We start from the raw sequence: 22,584 nt of genomic DNA on the forward strand, positions 1-22,584 counted from the left end.
AGCCTGATCTTCAGTTCTCTTGCAAGGTCACTCATTATCATTTGAACAGGGTTTACCAAACTATCTCTGTTACACACAAACACACACTCACACACACACTCACACACACACACACACACACACACACACATACACACACTGAAATAAAATAAACGTTGAACCACATAAAGTGGTGTATTTAATCCACAGTAGGCTATTCCCTCCTGACTCCAGCCCGGTGCGTATTGTGCGTAGGTAATGCTTTTGTGAATGGTGAGACAGCACCAGCAGGACCCTGCCATTATCATTTCATAGGAGAAACCTGCAACAGCATGTCCCAGTCTGCTGCCACTTAATTACCTTCAGTCTGCCTGCAGGAAACTGGCTCCCAGCCAGGTCTACTCTCAGGAGGGCTAGGAGAGACACACATCACACACACACACACACACACAGGCAGGCTCAGCCACTGGTTTCAATTTACCCCGGGACACATATAGGCTAACACAGGGGCTCGATGACTCTGCATCATAGGCTTGACTGCTAAGAGTTGTGTGTGAATTATAGCCTATTTAATGCAGCAAATGTGGAACGCATGCATAAGGCCCACATATATGCCCACAGGAATATCCTCTGCTTTACAACAATCAAAAAGCTCTGGTCATGTTTGTTGTTGTTGTTAATGACGTCAGATCCAGACAGGTAAGTGAAGATGAATCATGTAAAAAAGAACAACCGAGGGTGCATTTGTTACTTCTATGCCATTTGCCACTCCCTATAGCCATCACTACTCTTACTTGTGAAGGAGCAGTCCCTATTGCACATGTGTAATAAAAATAAAATAAAAAATGAAATAAACTCAATTACTAAGCATTTACTATAGAACAACATGATAACGCCATCAGCTCAAATCAAGGAGGGGGACATGAAGTCACTGCTGTTCTGAGGATTTAGGGGGAGGAGGGGACACTCCAAGATGTTTATCAAATTAGGTGACGTCACTAAATCTTTCACAGCCACTTCCTGGTGCTGTTTGTTGTGGAAATACCGTGGAACTGAAACAGCCAACTGTACAGATCAGGAACAAGGAAGACACGTCGCTACTAGCTAGAATAAATCTTTGAAGCATGCGGTATCAGCGGTAGGTAACAGGCTGAAAGGTTGAACTAGTTACGAACCTCTCGTTGCTTCCGAACGCAAGCTTGGTCTGGAACAGCAAAGCCGGTGACGCGAGCTGTCGCGATGTTGTAAACCATGGACAGCAGAATAAAGTAAGACACGAGTTTGTTTACTTCTAGACTATACATAACAATGTTTTATGGACCGTTATTAAAAGTGTGAATTGTAATTTATTTAGCTGTCTGTGTGGCATGCTGAGTTAACATTTGGGTCAGTATAATGCTGTCAAGTTGATAAATACATTTATCAAGTTCGCTAAATTAATTAGCCTAGGACCTCCTATATTTTAGTATTTAACGGTCCTAAAGTAAATAATACAATCTGGTGTCAATATAGACTTTTAGGTACAAGACATTCCCCCCCGAATGTTTGCTGAATTTTCAGCAGTAACAGCAGCTATAACAAATTTTTTTCTCGACCATCAAATGAATCACGCGAGAATTGAATTGTTTGACGTCTGGCCAGCATATAGACTGAGCTTGACCGATGATTCCGCTATATATGAGTTGCTTCATCACAATTTATATCTATGTGTCAAACTATGTTGCCTAATATGCTGTTGATGTAGCTAGTTTTCAATTATTGCATACCATAAGTTATGTTTGTACACAGATGTTTATTTTACTCCCAGCTAAAGTCATCAGCGCTCTCCTTTATTACAGCGAGTTTCCCGAGAGGACGTTTGACTTGGTGCTACAGGTTGCATGCCCAACATCTGAAAATGAAGGTGGGTAACATAACATGAGCATGTTGATGTGATAAACAACACATCCTTAGTAGGTTACCCTGGATGGAGAGAGCAATAGACAGATCTGAATATCCTGCCAGTTGCTTGGCCTGGTTAGTGTATCGTACACTATAAAATGTTGTCTTTATAAACACTGTGCATAACATGTCAATTTAGGGTGTATACTAGCAAAGTCTTAGAGACTGCAGACATTAGTGAGATTTAAACATAATTTCCATGCTCACCAGATATCCCATGAGTCAGCATGTCCACGTTGGTAAAGTAGGCTACAGTGGAGGTGGTGATTATGGTATGTCTGTGGTTAGGCTTAGCCCCGGACTACAGGACTTTTTCACCAGTATAACAGGATATAACGTCACTTACAGCAGTCAACAGACGGAGAACTGATGAATATCTATGGCTAGGTTTAAGGTTGGAATGTTAAATACATCACATGGAGTTGGGAACATAAACGTTTTGACATTAGGATCCAGATGCATCCTTTTTCATGTTCTTGTTACTCACCAAATAGATCAAACCAACATATATATTTTTTTTTACAACGATCCACGTTTCAGCAGCAACTCCCAACAGGGAGTGTGTTGGGGGGGAAACGCTGAGTTCAGGACATGACCAGCCAGCATCAGCTGTTCATCTAAATGTGATGGTGAAACGTTTCACCAGTAGAACACAACGTGCTTAGAATAACCCAGGAAATGATTCCGGCCACCGAAGAAAGGTTCCAAATGTTCCGTGCAGTAGCCTATGGGAAACACAACTACCTATATTTCACATTGATATCCAATGTCCACCCTTAAGTCGAATATCATGTAAAAAGTGTTGTTGTACATATTACGCCAGCTTTGTCGTTTTCCCCCTCAGTCCTGACGTGAATTAAATAGGTGTTATGTGGATGATTCAATAGTGCAGCTGCTGAACTGACCAGAATAAGGAGGGGAAATTATCCTTGGACGTAATGCTGATATTAGATTTAAAACCAAACTCATAAACCTTGGGCCTGTAGTGTAATAACTGGCTTCCCTGTCATTGATCCAGGGTCAGACTCATATCCGGAGCTAGGCTCTCAGGAGCTCACTGCTTCATTACAGTGCCCTCAGCTCCCATGGAACAACCAAATGCCGGTACCTCATTGGATAAATGTACTGCCACAACCGAATACTGTCTCTTTATTGGACAGGATAGTTGTCGGGTACAGGAAGTGGGTTATGACGTGGATGGATGGCCATTGGGAGAGGTTGTTATGCTCACAGGAGACCCAGAGAGATCATTATTTGTTGCAAATTGAATCTTGTGGTTTTTGACAGGTTGTTTTAGAGAAATGGGTTTCAGATATCGAAACAGGGAATCAACCACTCCGTGCAATTTTTATCCATTTCCCTTTTCCTTTAAAATTGGCCCGGGTTCTAGTCTATGGGGTGTGTGGAGTGATATGTTTCTTATACGCTGCTGGTTAAGAATGAAATAGGGTAGATTGTCTTGTGTTAAGATATAATTCAGATTGATGGATCGTGTGGGAACTTGTGACGTGTACTTACAGTAGGCCTGAATAGATTTACTACGTTCCTATGGTAATGCTAAGCTCCAGTGTGTGCTGTTGACTCGGTTCCTGATGATGTTGTGTGTGTGTGTGGGTGGGAGGATGCAGGGGGGGGTGTGTGTGGTATCAGATAGTGTTCTTTCTGAGTCATATTGGACAGGCTTTGGCCTAGCTGTGTGAAACCTCCTCTATCACTCACCACAACCCAGCCCTGTTGCTCTACAGTTCAAGCATTAGGTAGCTCCCAGTCCTGTAGCATTAGGTACACTCCATGCCCTGTAGCATTAGGTACACTCCCAGCCCTGTAGCATTAGGTACACTCCCAGCCCTGTAGCATTAGGTACACTCCCAGCCCTGTAGCATTAGGTACACTCCCAGCCCTGTAGCATTAGGTACACTCCCAGCCCTGTAGCATGAGGTACACTCCCAGTCCTGTAGCATTAGGTACACTCCCAGCCCTGTAGCATTAGGTACACTCCCAGTCCTGTAGCATTAGGTACACTCCCAGCCCCGTAGCGTTAGGTACACTCCCAGCCCCGTAGCGTTAGGTACACTCCCAGTCCTGTAGCATTAGGTACACTCCCAGCCCCGTAGCGTTAGGTACACTCCCAGCCCCGTAGCGTTAGGTACACTCCCAGCCCCGTAGCGTTAGGTACACTCCCAGGCCCGTAGCGTTAGGTACACTCCCAGTCCTGTAGCATTAGGTACACTCCCAGTCCTGTAGCATTAGGTACACTCCCAGCCCCGTAGCATTAGGTACACTCCCAGCCCCGTAGCGTTAGGTACACTCCCAGCCCCGTAGCGTGAGGTACACTCCCAGCCCCGTAGCGTTAGGTACACTCCCAGCCCCGTAGCGTTAGGTACACTCCCAGGCCCGTAGCGTTAGGTACACTCCCAGCCCCGTAGCGTTAGGTACACTCCCAGCCCCGTAGCGTGAGGTACACTCCCAGCCGCGTAGCGTTAGGTACACTCCCAGCCGCGTAGCGTTAGGTACACTCCCAGGCCCGTAGCGTTAGGTACACTCCCAGCCGCGTAGCGTTAGGTACACTCCCAGGCCCGTAGCGTGAGGTACACTCCCAGCCCCGTAGCGTGAGGTACACTCCCAGCCGCGTAGCGTTAGGTACACTCCCAGCCCCGTAGCGTGAGGTACACTCCCAGCCCCGTAGCATGAGGTACACTCCCAGCCCCGTAGCGTTAGGTACACTCCCAGCCGCGTAGCGTTAGGTACACTCCCAGGCCCGTAGCGTGAGGTACACTCCCAGCCCCGTAGCGTGAGGTACACTCCCAGCCGCGTAGCGTTAGGTACACTCCCAGCCCCGTAGCGTGAGGTACACTCCCAGCCCTGTAGCATTAGGTACACTCCCAGCCCTGTAGCATTAGGTACACTCCCTGCCCTGTAGCATGAGGTACACTCCCAGCCCTGTAGCATGAGGTACACTCCCAGTCCTGTAGCATGAGGTACACTCCCAGTCCTGTAGCATGAGGTACACTCCCAGTCCTGTAGCATTAGGTACACTCCCAGCCCTGTAGCATTAGGTACACTCCCTGCCCTGTAGCATTAGGTACACTCCCAGGCCCGTAGCGTGAGGTACACTCCCAGCCCTGTAGCATTAGGTACACTCCCAGCCCTGTAGCATTAGGTACACTCCCAGCCCCGTAGCGTGAGGTACACTCCCAGCCCCGTAGCGTGAGGTACACTCCCAGCCCCGTAGCGTGAGGTACACTCCCAGCCCCGTAGCGTGAGGTACACTCCCAGCCCCGTAGCGTGAGGTACACTCCCAGCCCCGTAGCGTGAGGTACACTCCCAGCCCCGTAGCGTGAGGTACACTCCCAGCCCCGTAGCGTGAGGTACACTCCCAGCCCCGTAGCGTGAGGTACACTCCCAGCCCCGTAGCGTGAGGTACACTCCCAGCCCCGTAGCGTGAGGTACACTCCCAGCCCCGTAGCGTGAGGTACACTCCCAGCCATGTAGCTCCCAGCCCTGTAGCATGAGGTACACTCCCAGCCCTGTGGCATGAGGTACACTCCCAGCCCTGTAGCGTTAGGTACACTCCCAGCCATGTAGCTCCCAGCCCTGTGGCATGAGGTACTTTCCCAGCCCCGTAGCATGAGGTACACTCCCAGCCCCGTAGCATGAGGTACACTCCCAGCCCCGTAGCATGAGGTACACCCCCAGCCCCGTAGCATGAGGTACACCCCCAGCCCCGTAGCATGAGGTACACTCCCAGCCCGTAGCATGAGGTACACTCCCAGCCCGTAGCATGAGGTACACTCCCAGCCCCGTAGCATGAGGTACACTCCCAGCCCTGTAGCATGAGGTACACTCCCAGCCCTGTAGCATGAGGTACACTCCCAGCCCTGTAGCATGAGGTACACTCCCAGCCCTGTAGCATGAGGTACACTCCCAGCCCTGTAGCATGAGGTACACTCCCAGCCCTGTAGCATGAGGTACACTCCCAGCCCTGTAGCATGAGGTACACTCCCTGCCCTGTAGCATGAGGTACACTCCCAGTCCTGTAGCATGAGGTACACTCCCAGCCCTGTAGCATGAGGTACACTCCCAGTCCTGTAGCATTAGGTACACTCCCAGCCCTGTAGCATGAGGTACACTCCCAGCCCTGTAGCATGAGGTACACTCCCAGCCCTGTAGCATGAGGTACACCCCCTGCCCTGTAGCATGAGGAACACCCCCTGCCCTGTAGCATGAGGTACACTCCCTGCCCTGTAGCATGAGGTACACTCCCTGCCCTGTAGCATGAGGTACACTCCCTGCCCTGTAGCATGAGGTACACTCCCTGCCCTGTAGCATGAGGTACACTCCCTGCCCTGTAGCATGAGGTACACCCCCAGCCCTGTAGCATGAGGTACACCCCCTGCCCTGTAGCATGAGGTACACCCCCTGCCCTGTAGCATGAGGTACACCCCCTGCCCTGTAGCATGAGGTACACCCCCTGCCCTGTAGCATGAGGTACACCCCCTGCCCTGTAGCATGAGGTACACTCCCAGCCCTGTAGCATGAGGTACACTCCCAGCCCTGTAGCTCTACAGTACATACATTCGGTACTCTGCCAAAAGCATCTTGCACACAGCCTTCACATGGCTAAGTAAATTTTTGGGGATATAGATTTGATTTCCAATGAGTTCATCATAAACGGAAATGTTTGAACTAATAGACTAAATAGAGAAGTGGGTCTAGTTTCACCTTTCCACGTTTCGTTGTAGTTTCACCTTTCCACATTTTGTTGTAGTTTCACCTTTCCACGTTTCGTTGTAGTTTCACCTTTCCACATTTTGTTGTAGTTTCACCTTTCCACGTTTCGTTGTAGTTTCACCTTTCCACATTTTGTTGTAGTTTCACCTTTCCACGTTTCGTTGTAGTTTCACCTTTCCACGTTTCGTTGTAGTTTCACCTTTCCACGTTTCGTTGTAGTTTCATCTTTCCATAGTTCATAATGATAGAAGATTCACTTAAGTGTGTTAACTATATCATGGAAGGTTTGAGTGGGGATTATTGTTTACAGTCATGTATGCCTTGGTGTGAGCTGTGAAAATGACGAACATTAAAATAGAATGTTATGTGTGGGCCTAACATTTTCCCCTTACAATTGATAGACCTCCACCCTACATTAAACAGACTGTCGGTGCTTTTGTACTCTTCATCGTCCACACCAACCACCTACCTTAAATATGTTGAGGTGTTTCTCGTGGGACTGGTAAATTAGGAACCTTGTAGCAGTTATAAGGGCTGAAATGTTTCAGGAGCTTCAGGATGTAGGATATAGGGAGCTTCAGGATGTAGGATATAGGGAGCTTCAGGATGTAGGATATAGGGGAGCTTCAGGATGTAGGATACAGGGGAGCTTCAGGATGTAGGATACAGGGGAGCTTCAGGATGTAGGATACAGGGAAGCTTCAGGATGTAGGATACAGGGAAGGTTCAGGATGTAGGATACAGGGAAGGTTCAGGATGTAGGATACAGGGGAGATTCAGGATGTAGGATACAGGGGAGGTTCAGGATGTAGGATACAGGGGAGGTTCAGGATGTAGGATACAGGGAAGCTTCAGGATGTAGGATACAGGGAAGGTTCAGGATGTAGGATACAGGGAAGGTTCAGGATGTAGGATACAGGGGAGATTCAGGATGTAGGATACAGGGGAGGTTCAGGATGTAGGATACAGGGAAGCTTCAGGATGTAGGATACAGGGGAGGTTCAGGATGTAGGATACAGGGATGCTTCAGGATGTAGGATACAGGGAAGGTTCAGGATGTAGGATACAGGGGAGGTTCAGGATGTAGGATACAGGGGAGGTTCAGGATGTAGGATACAGGGAAGGTTCAGGATGTAGGATACAGGGAAGGTTCAGGATGTAGGATACAGGGAAGGTTCAGGATGTAGGATACAGGGAAGGTTCAGGGTGTAGGATACAGGGAAGGTTCAGGGTGTAGGATACAGGGAAGGTTCAGGGTGTAGGATACAGGGAAGGTTCAGGGTGTAGGATACAGGGACGGTTCAGGGTGTAGGATACAGGGACGGTTCAGGGTGTAGGATACAGGGACGGTTCAGGGTGTAGGATACAGGGACGGTTCAGGGTGTAGGATACAGGGACGGTTCAGGGTGTAGGATACAGGGACGGTTCAGGGTGTAGGATACAGGGACGGTTCAGGATGTAGGATACAGGGACGGTTCAGGATGTAGCAAACCTCTGTATTAACATCAAGACTCTTGTTGCACCCTCGTTTCAGCCTACCCTCAAAATTATCAAGATCAAACTGCCAAAGAAACATGAAACAGGCGCTTAAAGTCCTGGTGTAGTCAAATGTGCTTTTTCCTGTGTTTTTATACGTTTTTTCACACTATGAGGATGGAATAATACTGTGAAATTGTGACAATTATGATCATGCCCTTTTTGTGTAAAAGCTGTTTGAAAAGACAACCAGGATGAAATTTCAGGCAAAGGTAAGATGGCGTTTTGGCCTGCTTGGTGACATCACCAGGTGGTAAATTAGTTAATAGACAAGAAAGAGTTCCAAATCTCTCTGACCATAACAGCTAGTTTTCAGTTTTCACTAAGGTACTTAATTGTTACCCAGAAATGATTTGATATTGAGATAAAAATGGTTGCGTTGGAACTTTTTTAAGGCCTATATTCTTTTATCCCCTCCCTGGGACGTACCACTGTCAAAATGACAATTAAATATCCCCTCCCTGGGACGTACCACTGTCAAAATGACAATTAAATATCCCCTCCCTGGGACGTACCACTGTCAAAATGACAATTAAATATCCCCTCCCTGGGACGTACCACTGTCAAAATGACAATTAAATATCCCCTCCCTGGGACGTACCACTGTCAAAATGACAATTAAATATCCCCTCCCTGGGACGTACCACTGTCAAAATGACAATTAAATATCCCCTCCCTGGGACGTACCACTGTCAAAATGACAATTAAATATCCCCTCCCTGGGACGTACCACTGTCAAAATGACAATTAAATATCCCCTCCCTGGGACGTACCACTGTCAAAATGACAATTAAATATCCCCTCCCTGGGACGTACCACTGTCAAAATGACAATTAAATATCCCCTCCCTGGGACGTACCACTGTCAAAATTATAATTAAATATCCCCTCCATGGGACGTACCACTGTCAAAATGACAATTAAATATCCCCTCCCTGGGACGTACCACTGTCAAAATGACAATTAAACCACATAACTGGTATTCAATGTAAAAAGGCATATTCCTAAATCTTTAATTACATTGTATAATAGTAGTCATAATCAGAACCCGCTCAGAAAGGACCCGTTCATTAATTCAAAGTCAACTCATTTATTGTAGTAGGTTATTGGCGTCCTGACAGGAAGGCCATGTATGAACTAGTGGAATGCCCATGCGCTCATAACTTGAAGAGGTAACAACCATTTGACACCGAGGAGCTCCAAGGACAAAACGGCAAACAAACACTTTTGTGGGAAATAAAATTATCTTGTGAGTAAAATGAACATCTCGCCCACTCAGAGGGAAGGAAATGGTAAATGAAATGCAACAATGTATTGTACAAAAATGAAACCAAAATGTCTCTACAATGTTACAATAAACATTAGGGAATGAAGTGGTGTGACACTAGCGAATTAGAATATGGAATATAGATTGAACAGAAATTAAGTTTATCTTCAATATCTTGATGAAAAACAAACAAACATTTATAATTCGAGAGAAAAAAAATTTGCGCTCTCAAATGGCTGGTGTTTAGAGAGCGCCCTAGTTGAGAGACCGGCTCAGTGAGTGCATCTGGCCTATATAATAGCCTTACCCTTAAAGATTGACAGGAGGCTGTCTATAGGTAGGCTGAGGTGTGTACCATTTTTCTCTCAACATCGGTTACCCTCACCACATCCTGACAGAGTAGGCTACTAAATGCACTGCTGCCTACCATTGCCTACTCTGCATGTATGTTAACACAGGGGAACTCCCTGCCTTGGCCTCTTTCTATGGCAGGGAGAGGAGAACGATTGGACTGAAGTAGTCTTTGAAGTCAGATACAGTATGTCATCACAGTGGTTACCAGCCTGTTTTTAAGCAGACTAGATATTTCACACCTTCCTACAACTGTGTCTGTTCTCTGTTGTAGGCTCATGTGTCAACGCCATCCCTTAACACCTTCCATTTATAGTAGCGTCACTAGGCTAGAGTGGGAGACGGCCAACTTCAGAACAGTGGGTTTGATCTGATGCAGGTTTCACATTGATTGAGCTGACATTTTGGCCAAAAGGGTGGGTGTGTGTGGTGGTGGTGGGGGGGGGGGGGGTTCAAGTGTTGATGAGGCTATAGCCTAACCATCACTAAACACACGGTGTATGTTGACGTTGGTCTAGTCTAAACACGAGTAGGGTTATTACCGCCGGTGGTCACGAGTCATGAAGACAGTTAAATTCCACGTAACTATTCAGTCACGGTAATTAGGCTTCTCCAAGATCTGATGCTGCTGATGGTCATTAGTAGCCTACCAAACTTGCTCATGGCATGGTACTCAGGGCTCTATTGTCCCTCCATCAGGTCCTAATGGTCTGGTACTCAGGGCTCTATTGTCCCTCCATCAGGTCCTAATGGTCTGGTACTCAGGGCTCTATTGTCCTTCCATCAGGTCCTAATGGTCTGGTACTCAGGGCTCTATTTTCCCTCCATCAGGTCCTAATGGTCTGGTACTCAGGGCTCTATTGTCCTTCCATCAGGTCCTAATGGTCTGGTACTCAGGGCTCTATTGTCCCTCCATCAGGTCCTAATGGTCTGGTACTCAGGGCTCTATTGTCCCTCCATCAGGTCCTAATAGCCTGGTACTCAGGGCTCTATTGTCCGTCCATCAGGTCCTAATGACCTGGTACTCAGGGCTCTATTGTCCCTCTAACCACTCTGACATTAATGCAAATACAATAGAAAATCAAATCAAACACTTCATGAGAGCTAATGTTGCTCAACATTTCTATAGGCTATGTAGTTGCGCGAAAACACAATTGTCCTCTTTCTTAAAAAAGAGAAGGATTCCATCAGCTTTCTATAGTTTAGGCCTACTTTATTTATTTCCCAAATTTCCGAATATTTAGCACATACCTTATATTTACAACAGGAGTATAGCCTACCTGGCTGGCATGAAAATGAACCACGGGGAAAAGCGTCCTCCGTTTGCTATTTAAGTGCATAGATGATATGTATTTTTATTCGAGACAGGTGCATGATAATGGTCTATTTTAAATCAAAACAAATTTCACATGTTATTTAGTGTACATAAAGACAAGATTAAATATAGAATAGTCTGATGGGTGACGATAATAGCCTATCACTTGTGAATGATGCCCAGCCTAAGAAACAATGGCTTTTTTTTTTTCTCACCACTTTTTTAAATCATGGTCACACACCTCATGTAGCTTAGCCCATAGGCCTATCTGTTTTGATAAGGTTAGTATCACACCTCAAGTGGCCAAATAACATCTTAAAATTAAGCGAATTAATCTGCTTTACATGGGGTGTAGAGCCTAACTGGCATACATAAGCAGCGCATGAGTTTCAGGGAAGTTTGGGGAAAATAATTTTCACCATAAATATGGACCTTTTATAATAAAAGCATTACATGCATAATTGCATTTGCGGTCACTTTTCCCGCTAATGGAACATTCAGCTTATATCCTGCTGCTGTGTGCGTATTGCTGCACTTATAATGTGAAGAAATAGCCTCATAGTTTATCAACATTTTTAAGCTCAACGTTCTGATCTGTTGCATCAGCCACATTGCGTAAAAACATTTGTTTGATGCTAGTGGTTGTATTAATTTGGGATCTATCGCATCCCACAACTGTCCCAGACCTATGTTTGGAATATTTATTTCTCCTGCAGAATATAATAGGTCAACATTTGTACTATGGTGAACAGTAGAAATGACATAGGCTAATTATTTTGCTGTTTGTTAGGCCTACTCATCAGCTTTTCAAAGGGCTACCCAGACCCCTCTTTTATGCTGCTGCTACTCTCTGTTATTATCTATACATAGTCACTTTAACTCTACCTAAATGTCTACCACTTCTAACCCCCCCCCCCCCCTTAAAAGAGTTAGATGCACTATTGTAAAGTGGTTGTTCCACTGGATATCATAAGGTGAATGCACCAATTTGTAAGTCGCTCTGGATAAGAGCGTCTGCTAAATGACTTAAATGTAAATGTAAATGTACATATTACCTCAATGACCTCAACTACCCGGTGCCCCTGCACATTGACTCTGGACCGATACCCGCTGTATATAACCTCGCTTGTTATTTTACTGCTGCTCTTTAATTATTTGTTACTTTTTGTTCTATTTTTTACTAATGACTTATTAACACATTTTTCTTAACTTCTTAAAGCGTTGTTGGTTAAGGGCTTGTAAGTAAGCATTTCACTGTAAGGGCTACACCTGTTATATTTGACACCTGTCAAAATAAAATTTGATTTGATTTGTTGGCTGATGAAAAGTAAATGTGGACAGTTCTTCCAATATCTTCACCTCAGTATGCACCTCAGAATTGGATAAGGACGCGTGCAGTTGAGTCCCCGATGTGTCGGTCTTCACTTGTAGCCTGTGAGAAAGACACGATCACGTGATGAAGAGACATGTGATTGAGAGGTGCTTAGGAGCGTGCAGCACTCAGGGAGAAAGACACAACGCAGCACTCCAGGCCAAGGGCACAACGGCCACAACGGACACTGATGAAGTGTGCACAGCCTGCGCAAGTAAACAAAGCAGAGCTCATGCCTTTCACGTGACTATTTTCAAATCATCATTAGAGTCGCATCATGCAGCTTTACAATGTAATAAAAAATCTAAACATATAGCCCAAAGTTTGTCGAACAACTAAAGTTACATTAATAACTCTAAATTAAGCATATAGGAGTATACATTTCATTGTTAACCAACCGCTCAACACAGAATTGCCACATGTGCGCACTCCCTCAAATCGTTTGGAGAAAATATAATTTCTGTTTAATTCAGCTTTGTTCAATTGTGTTCTTCATACTCTAAAATAATGCCACAGAATTCTACGCAAATCTTGTCTGCAAAATGAACTAGTGTAGCCCACAGCCATTTGTCATAGCCGGATCAGGACCTAACTAACATAAGGACAACTCAGAGTATGCTGTTCTGTTCTTCTGAAATAGACTACATTTTCTTCATATCATGTTTCTTTAGACCCGTCTAAAATAAATAATGGATGTATTGTGAAGGTGTAGGCTAAAGGTCTGCATCAGTGGCTTGTAGGCTGTGTGTGGAAGCCAGGAGATGCTAAATGTGTTTATGTTAATTAACAGTCAATTATGATGAGACCGACAGTTATTCGCTTGACAATCACCGGCTGACGAAATGCCTACAATCGGTACCCGGAGTAGCCTACAATATGGACCCGGAGTAGCCTACAATATGGACCCGGAGTAGCCTACAATATGGACCCGGAGTAGCCTACAATATGGACCCGGAGTAGCCTACAATATGGACCCGGAGTAGCCTACAATATGGACCCGGAGTAGCCTACAATACGGACCCGGAGTAGCCTACAATATGGACCCGGAGTAGCCTACAATATGGACCCGGAGTAGCCTACAATATGGACCCGGAGTAGCCTACAATATGGACCCGGAGTAGCCTACAATATGGACCCGGAGTAGCCTACAATATGGACCCGGAGTAGCCTACAATATGGACCCGGAGTAGCCTACAATATGGACCCGGAGTAGCCTACAATATGGACCCGGAGTAGCCTACAATATGGACCCGGAGTAGCCTACAATATGGACCCGGAGTAGCCTACAATATGGACCCGGAGTAGCCTACAATATGGACCCGGAGTAGCCTACAATATGGACCCGGAGTAGCCTACAATATGGACCCGGAGTAGCCTACAATATGGACCCGGAGTAGCCTACAATATGGACCCGGAGTAGCCTACAATATGTAATGTTATATACATTTAGGCATTATACAATGTAATGTTATATACATTTAGGCATTATACAATGTAATGTTATATACATTTAGGCATTATACAATGTAATGTTATATACATTTAGGCATTATACAATGTAATGTTATATACATTTAGGCATTATACAATGTAATGTTATATACATTTAGGGGAGCAATGCCACAGTGTTGAGTGGTTTCACTCTTACAATGCAAGAATTAATGTAAAATGAATGTAAACTTTGTAAGAATGAATGTGATATCCTCTAAAAAGGTTTTGTCCCATAGAGATTGAATTGAACAATGAGCATGACACTGAAATGTGTCTGAGCATGTCATCAACAGCTTTTAGGATAGTGACATCCTGTTGATTGTTCATGGACTAGCCTAGAGACATTAGCTTAGGCAATTATTTACAAGGATTCAGTAACCCATTCTTTATAATGATTACAACTGTGGAGACACAAATGTTGTTTGTGATTCCATAGAGTTATCATCAGGCCTCAACATTCAGGTAAATTAAAAGGTGGGCAACTTTTGCATGCAAGAGAATTTGAATTTGTCATTTTGGGCAGAATAACTTTATGCTCAGATTGAAGCAGAGATTTTGGGTCAAGCCTTAGCTATAGAAGTTAGCCAAACCTGGCCAAATTCTTTCTATGACGTAGTTGATGATTCCTTTGCTTTCCCCAGCAGGCCTACAGAGAGCTACCCTCTCTGCCCTGCTCAGTTCTCTTGGCTCAGAGCACCGTGGACGCCCATGGCCAAGCAGGCAGGCAGTGAGCTGAGCTAGCTACCGTCGGCTCCCAGAGAGCGTGACTGGCATGCTAGCTAGCGCTCTGCTACATGAAGCCATATTGATGCGTTTTCCAGGGCCCAGCCAAAGCTAGCAGATGTTGCTAGCGGAGCGGTGCCAACTAACGGCAGTAGGTGGGGACAGATGCTACCTGTCCTTGCCGCTCGCTCCAGCCGCTCGCTACCGCTAACAAAGCTATAAAGTTAGTAGATCAGCATATTAATTTTGCAACTGCACTCATGCTGCAATTAGCTGAACGATTTGCTTTTGTGACAGAAACACAACACCAGTCAATGGCTTTATCAGTCATGGATTCCATTTATGGATTGTTGGTTCCTGTGTGAGGCGGTGGAACTGAAACAGTCGTGTCCCATCAAGTAATGTGTCTTGTTCCAATGAATTATTGACCAAAATGCATGTGCCTCAGATGGTCCTTCACTGGTAATACTGAAGTTAACACTGAATTGCGCTACTTGAGGTGATTAGATTGGTGGCTGGATCGATGTTGATGCGCTCTTTCTATCCTCCATTGACTTGAGCTGAGGAACCAGACAGCCGTAATAACAGTGTGGCGTTTGATTCAGATGCCCTCCTAACTTCACTCGTACCATGCACCAATTATGAATCACAGCTTTTGTTCTTATTCCACAGAACATTCTCTTAGCGTGACCCCGAGGTCTCAGAAGGTCACCTCCTGTCAGCTAGTTAGCTGGCTGCGTAGCTCCCTTCCTTCCTGGCTGTCTCCTCCCTCTTCCCTGCCTCCCTCTTCCCTGCCTACCTGCCTCTCTCCTCCCTGCCTCCCTTTCTCCCACCTCCCTGCCTCCTGCCCTACTCCTCCCTGCCTCCCTTCTCCTTTTCCTTCCTCCCTTTTCCCCCTCCTCCCTGCTCAATGCTTCCCTCCGGCCTCCCTCTGCTCCCTCCACCCTCCCCCCTCTCCCTGCTGCCTCCCTTCTCCCTGCTCCCTTCCTCCCTGCTCCCCTCCTCCCTCCCTCTGCTCCCTCCACCCTCCCCCATCTCCCTGCTGCCTCCCTTCTCCCTGCTCCCTTCCTCCCTGCTCCCCTCCTCCCTCCCTCTGCTCCCTCCACCCTCCCCCATCTCCCTGCTGCCTCCCTTCTCCCTGTCCTCCTCCCTCCCCCTCCTCCTCCCTGCTCCCTTCCTCCCTCCTCCTGTATCACACCCTCAAACACTGCTGTGATATTATTACTCTCCACAGATAATATGCATCTTTCTCTTTTCTCCGCCCTCCTCTCCACTCTTCCCACCTCCGCTCTTCCCACCTCCGCTCTTCCGGCGTATTCACCCTGCAAAACGCCCGCATGGTAGAACTTTTAGAAAAGGTTGAACGGTGACATTCTGCAAAAATGACACTTTTGGTCCTTGACCTCCCGCGTGGTTGTTCTGCGTTTTGATTGGCTGTTGGCCGCTTGGTGAGGTTGCGGCGGGCTCACACCCAGGCAGGAGGCCATTGGAGGAGCAGCAGATGCCACGGTAACAAGGAGGGTGTTGATTGGTTATTAAAGAGGCCACACTTTTCTCTCTCTCTCTCTCTCTCTCTCACACACACACACACACACACACACACACACACACACACACACACACACACACACACACACACACACACACACACACACACACACACACACACACACACACACACACACACACACACACACACACACACACACACACACACACACACACACACACACACACTCCTGGAGAACTCCTGGATCTCACACCCGTGTCTTTCTCTCTCTTGTTCTTTCTTTCTGACTCTCTTGTTCTCACACTCTCCTTTCTGTTAAATTTTCTTCCATGTAGAGGGCAAAATATAATCTAGCTTGTGTTTTTTTCTTGTTAAACTGATGGAGTCTGATCAGAACTTCATAACTTCCCTGCTATGAAATGTAATGACCTCATGAGAAGTCCCCTTCTACACCCTGTATGACTGCACGTTATGTTATCACTGATTGTCAAACTCTTAGCAGTCGTCTGCATCTCATTCTGTTTGCCTTGCTCTTTGTCTGTGTTGTTCAGTTGTTCAGGGTCCTGCTGGTCTCTGGGTCCTGCTGGTCTCTGGGACCTGCTGGTCTCTGGGTCCTGCTGGTCTCTGGGTCCTGCGGGTCTCTGGGTCCTGCGGGTCTCTGGGTCCTGCTCTGTTGTACTGTAGAGAGGCAGACCGCAGGTGGACATTACTGGGCACCGAGGGATAGGCCCCTGGCTGCTTGGCAACCCTGCAGCTGTCTGTCTTTCCGATCTCGGAGCTATGTGTCTGGCAACTGAAGAGAAACTAGTCTCTGGTTATCCTCTGTTTTCTCTGTGTGTCTCTGGGGTTTCCTCTCTTGTTGTCCCCCTCCTGCTGCTTACTCTCTCTTGCTCTCTCTCTCTGAAGATGAATTGTAGTGAAGGGGACAGACAGTCCCTACAGGGGTAGATAGAGAGGTCACTGGGACGTTCAGGTGGTATGACCCTCGTCCACCTCCCTCAGGACAGCAGTGGACTAGCCTGCTCTGCCCTTCCCTAAGAGAGGGACACAGTGGTAGGGCTAGTGACAGAGAGTGGTAGGGCTAGTGACAGAGAGTGGTAGGGAGAAGAGATGAACAGGGATTTGCTGATGGCAGTGGTATGTCATCCTGAGAGGTGGCATACTGTGGTAGTCGTTGGCTGTGTTTTTACCTCCCACTGATGCATTACTGGAAATCGTGTGTGTCTGTGTGTGTCTGTGTGTGTCTGGCTGGCTGGGAGATAAAGATGCAGAAGGCTCATTTGAATGCAGTAATGGTGCCAGTCTGGGAGAACATGGAAAGACTTCTAGGCAGGGTGCTCTGCAGCTATAAATAGTGGTTCTTCATCCCTTTTCTGAAAGAGGGATGCGTAGGGACCTGATCAATAATTAATATGATGATTTTGATGGATGGAGATTCACACGAGTCCCATTGCCTCATCCCTCTCTCTCTCTCATCCTCATTTTATCCTGTCAATCAGCCCAGTGAGGATGTTCAGATCATTTCTCACCTTAAAACCAACTAACACATGAATTTGGAGGTTAGGGGAAGTCTACGTTTTCTTGTAGTGAAAATGGAATTGAAATAAAAGGGGTTCCTTTATTAAGCCTAGGCTAATTACCACAACTCCAATGCATTTCCATTACGCTGCTTTATTTCATTACGTTGCTGGTACAAGACCAGTTGAATATGCAATAATTTGAAAAGCTCTTTGTTGACATGTTGGGTTGTGTTGGTGGAGAATCGATAACCAGGAAGTATGTGTAACTGGTCAGCAGCAGATGGCTGTTTTTAAACCAGGGTTTCCTCCACCTATAATCCTTCCTGTCTAAAGAACAATGACTGGTTGGCTGTTATGAAGGGAGTACTGAAGGTAGTACTGATGTGGTCTACTTTACTAATGAACAGAATTACATTTTTTAAATGTAGTGTTGGAGAATATTGTTCTTTCTCTATATCACAAAAAAAAAAATTCAGTTGACTGACAGGGTTTTGTGCTGAGTCTGCTGTTAGGGGTTGTCGACATATGACTACTACTTGTCATATTGAAACTTCTTCAGCAACTTGAAACAGCCTAAAGGCTGCAGCATACTAGGTTGGGCTCGCTCCTAGCAGAACTCGGCTCGGCGAAGCCGAAGTCTGTGCCAGCCTGGTCTCATAGACTAGACGTAACAAAGTAAACGTATATCCGGGACACTCAAATTAGTATGAGTATGTTACGTTTGGTATGGTTACATAAAACAGAAGGTTACTTAAGGCAAAACAAAAGTAGGGTAGTTGGGTGGGCGTATAACGCGAACGTCTTGCAACCCGAAGGTTGTGCGTTCAAATGTCATCACGGACAACTTTAGCATTTTAGCTAATTAACAGCTTTGCAACTACTTAGCATGTTAGATAACACTTACCCACTTTTTTTCCCACTAATTGCTCTTTTGACCAATCACATCAGATCTTTTCACATCAGATATTTTTCAGAGTGGATCTGATTGGTCAAAAGACCAATAAGTGGGAAGAATTTCTTTAAAATCTGAATTGGGGTGCCTGTGTAAACGCAGCCAAGAATCTTTCTCCTCTTGTTCATTTGCGTTATTAGTGTCTAAGAAACTCTGGTCATGTATTGTGGGTCTGTATGGTTCAGTTGGTAGCTCTTTGGCAACAGCAGGATAGTGGCTTCCATTCCCGGGGTCACCAATATGTAAAATATAGGCACGCATGGGACAAATCAAATGTCATTGTTCACATACACATATTTAGCAGATGTTATTGCGGGTGTAACGAAAAGCTTGTGTTCCTACTGTAGCTCCAACAGTGCAGTAGTATCTAACAATTATTCACTACGATACACACACATCAAATATTAAAATAATGTAATTAAGAAATATATAAATATTAGATTGAGCAATGTCGGAGTGGCATTGACTAAAATCCAGTAGAATAGAATACAGTATATACATATGAGATGAGTAAAGCAGTATATAAACATTATTTAAACATTATTAAAGTCACTAGTGTTCCCTTATTAAAGTTGCCAGTGATTCTATGTTTATAGGGCAGCAGCCTCTAAGGTGCAGGGTTGAATAAACGGGTTGTAGCCGGCTAGTGATGGCTGTTTATCATGGCCTTAAGATAGAAGCTGTTTTTCGCCCCCCCCCCCCCCCCCCCCCCACCCCCCCCCCAAAAAAATAACAAATTTAATAAGCGTCTGTTAAGTGGCATTATTATTTTCAGGGGTTTGGAACCAAAATGATTTTCCAATTGTATAATTCTGAAAAGAATCATTATTTTTTCGTTCTGTTTTATATCGTTCATTTCTGTTCTTTTTTTAAACCTCTGAAATGTTTTCACTAATCAGTGTGGATAGAGCAGGACCCTGTTTCCCCATAGTGATGGAATTTAGGCTTACGAGTGTATTTAACGATGCGTCTTTCCTACAACTGCCGAAGATGTAACATGCGTTTCCCAAAACAACCACGCAGCGAGAACGGTCGGTGAGTGTGCCGTTGAGGCATGTGTTGATATTGATGGGATCGAAAGAAAGGGGGTGCTGCTCTCAGGTCAGTTTTCTCCATTCAAATCTTTCCTAGCTAGCTGGCTAACAAGCTTGTGTGTGCATAGCGGCACCAAAATAAAAAATACCCTTTTGTAGTTAATAAGTCCAATGTGAAACGTGATAACTATAGTATCCTTAACTAGCATTGAAAAAGTTCATCCATTCTTCTCGAATAAGAAATCTCTCCCTAATATCTGAAGCACGTTTGCAACGTCAGTAGGACTATGCTTCAGAGGGCGGAGGAGGGGCAGGTAGCCTACACACACAGTAGCAAAGTAGCAAATTTTCAGCAGGCAGACAGCAGGCGGGCAGGCAGGCAGACAGCAGGCGGGCAGGCAGGCAGACGGCGGGCAGGCAGGCAGACAGCAGGCGGGCAGGCAGGCAGACAGCAGGCGGGCAGGCAGGCGGGCAGGCAGACAGCAGGCGGGCGGGCAGGCGGGCAGGCGGGCAGGCGGGCAGACGGCAGGCGGGCAGGCGGGCAGGCGGGCAGGCGGGCAGACAGGCAGGCAGACAGCAGGTGGGCAGACACTGGAATACGTTTCTGAGTGACAGTGAGTGTTTTGGTTCTGTTACGGAACAGTATAGATCACTTTCATTCTCGGTTCTAATTCTGTTCCTCTAAAAAATATTATTTTCTGGTGTTCTGTTTGTTCCCCGAACCGGTTCCCCGAGTATATATTATATTAGAAATAATCAAGTGCCCCATCATAAATATTGAATCAAAACCATGCCATGTGAAAATAGCCTTTCCTGTCTGGCATCTATTTAACCACTCCATACAGTATCTCCTCTGGGGACTGTACTGTTCCTCTGCCAGCCAGCAACCCTCACGTTTACACAGACGTCCTGGGTACATATGTTTACTGGGAATATGCTGTCGTTTAGATGGGGTCTATCGCCCCTTATTTGGGATGCAGCCCATTTTTCACCACAGCATGTAGGTCACAGCCAACGGTTGTCATTGTGAGGGACGAGCCGTGCTATTTGTCATCACGCATCATGTGACTAATTTGTGATCACACATGTTGCGTCATTCTCTCAACTGATTGGTCCAGGGGTGTTCTGTTTCTCTGAGTATCATAGGGAATTAGCATATATGCAATGTAGTCATTGTTTACGCTAGTGTGTGGTCAGATCCACCTCCCCATTTTCCTCTTCCTTCATTGTCATAATCCCTCAAGACATTGATCTAGTTTTCAAGGTAAGGGAAGAAAACTGTTATGTAGTTTCTCAGTTACTGGCTAGTAGAGAAGACTGCTGTGATGACCGCAACGCGACGAGGCTAACTGATTTAGAGCTGAGGTGTTGTGAAATAGGCTAGTGAATACACTGGTTGGCTGCATTCAACCTTGGCCAAGTCATCTCTCCCTCAGGTCCTTGTGTCGGGGTAGGACCAAGTCAATTCTCCCTCAGGTCCTTGTGTCGTGGTAGGACCAAGTAATCTCTCCCTCAGGTCCTTGTGTCGTGGTAGGACCAAGTCAATTCTCCCTCGGGTCCTTGTGTCGTGGTAGGACCAAGTCAATTCTCCCTCGGGTCCTTGTGTCGTGGTAGGACCAAGTCAATTCTCCCTCAGGTCCTTGTGTCGTGGTAGGACCAAGTCATCTCTCCCTCAGGTCCTTGTGTCGTGGTAGGACCAAGTCATCTCTTCCTCAGGTCCTTGTGTCATGGTAGGACCAAGTCAATTCTCCCTCAGGTCCTTGTGTCGTGGTAGGACCAAGTCAATTCTCCCTCAGGTCCTTGTGTCGTGGTAGGACCAAGTCAATTCTCCCTCAGGTCCTTGTGTCGTGGTAGGACCAAGTCATCTCTCCCTCAGGTCCTTGTGTCGTGGTAGGACCAAGTCATCTCTCCCTCAGGTCCTTGTGTCGTGGTAGGACCAAGTCAATTCTCCCTCGGGTCCTTGTGTCGTGGTAGGACCAAGTCAATTCTCCCTCGGGTCCTTGTGTCGTGGTAGGACCAAGTCAATTCTCCCTCGGGTCCTTGTGTCGTGGTAGGACCAAGTCATCTCTCCCTCAGGTCCTTGTGTCGTGGTAGGACCAAGTCAATTCTCCCTCGGGTCCTTGTGTCGTGGTAGGACCAAGTCAATTCTCCCTCGGGTCCTTGCGTCGTGGTAGGACCAAGTCAATTCTCCCTCGGGTCCTTGCGTCGTGGTAGGACCAAGTCAATTCTCCCTCGGGTCCTTGCGTCGTGGTAGGACCAAGTCAATTCTCCCTCGGGTCCTTGCGTCGTGGTAGGACCAAGTCAATTCTCCCTCGGGTCCTTGTGTCGTGGTAGGACCAAGTCAATTCTCCCTCGGGTCCTTGTGTCGTGGTAGGACCAAGTCAATTCTCCCTCGGGTCCTTGTGTCGTGGTAGGACCAAGTCAATTCTCCCTCGGGTCCTTGTGTCGTGGTAGGACCAAGTCAATTCTCCCTCGGGTCCTTGTGTCGTGGTAGGACCAAGTCAATTCTCCCTCGGGTCCTTGTGTCGTGGTAGGACCAAGTCAATTCTCCCTCGGGTCCTTGTGTCGTGGTAGGACCAAGTCAATTCTCCCTCGGGTCCTTGTGTCGTGGTAGGACCAAGTCAATTCTCCCTCGGGTCCTTGTGTCGTGGTAGGACCAAGTCAATTCTCCCTCGGGTCCTTGTGTCGTGGTAGGACCAAGTCAATTCTCCCTCGGGTCCTTGTGTCGTGGTAGGACCAAGTCAATTCTCCCTCGGGTCCTTGTGTCGTGGTAGGACCAAGTCAATTCTCCCTCGGGTCCTTGTGTCGTGGTAGGACCAAGTCAATTCTCCCTCGGGTCCTTGTGTCGTGGTAGGACCAAGTC

The 22,584-nt window shown here is 46.6% G+C and overlaps 1 protein-coding gene across 5 annotated transcripts in view; it reads left to right on the forward strand.

The window, feature by feature from the left end:
- The first annotated feature begins 978 nt into the window (after positions 1–978).
- The window catches only part of LOC129869371 (DENN domain-containing protein 1B-like), a 316,391-nt gene continuing 294,785 nt past the window's right edge, over positions 979–22,584 (forward strand). For 4 of the 5 annotated variants that reach the window (XM_055943720.1, XM_055943716.1, XM_055943717.1 and 1 more), the window contains exons 1-2: positions 979–1,247; positions 1,818–1,882. In XM_055943720.1, the coding sequence (XP_055799695.1) occupies positions 1,231–1,247; positions 1,818–1,882 (82 nt within the window). In that variant the 5' untranslated portion in view covers positions 979–1,230. Of the gene's footprint in view, positions 1,248–1,817; positions 1,883–22,584 lie in introns of those variants that run through there. The other variant, XM_055943718.1, reaches the window with a different exon arrangement.

Source organism: Salvelinus fontinalis, chromosome 14, assembly GCF_029448725.1.
Source record: "Salvelinus fontinalis isolate EN_2023a chromosome 14, ASM2944872v1, whole genome shotgun sequence".
In the NCBI taxonomy this organism is placed as follows: Eukaryota; Metazoa; Chordata; class Actinopteri; order Salmoniformes; family Salmonidae; genus Salvelinus; species Salvelinus fontinalis.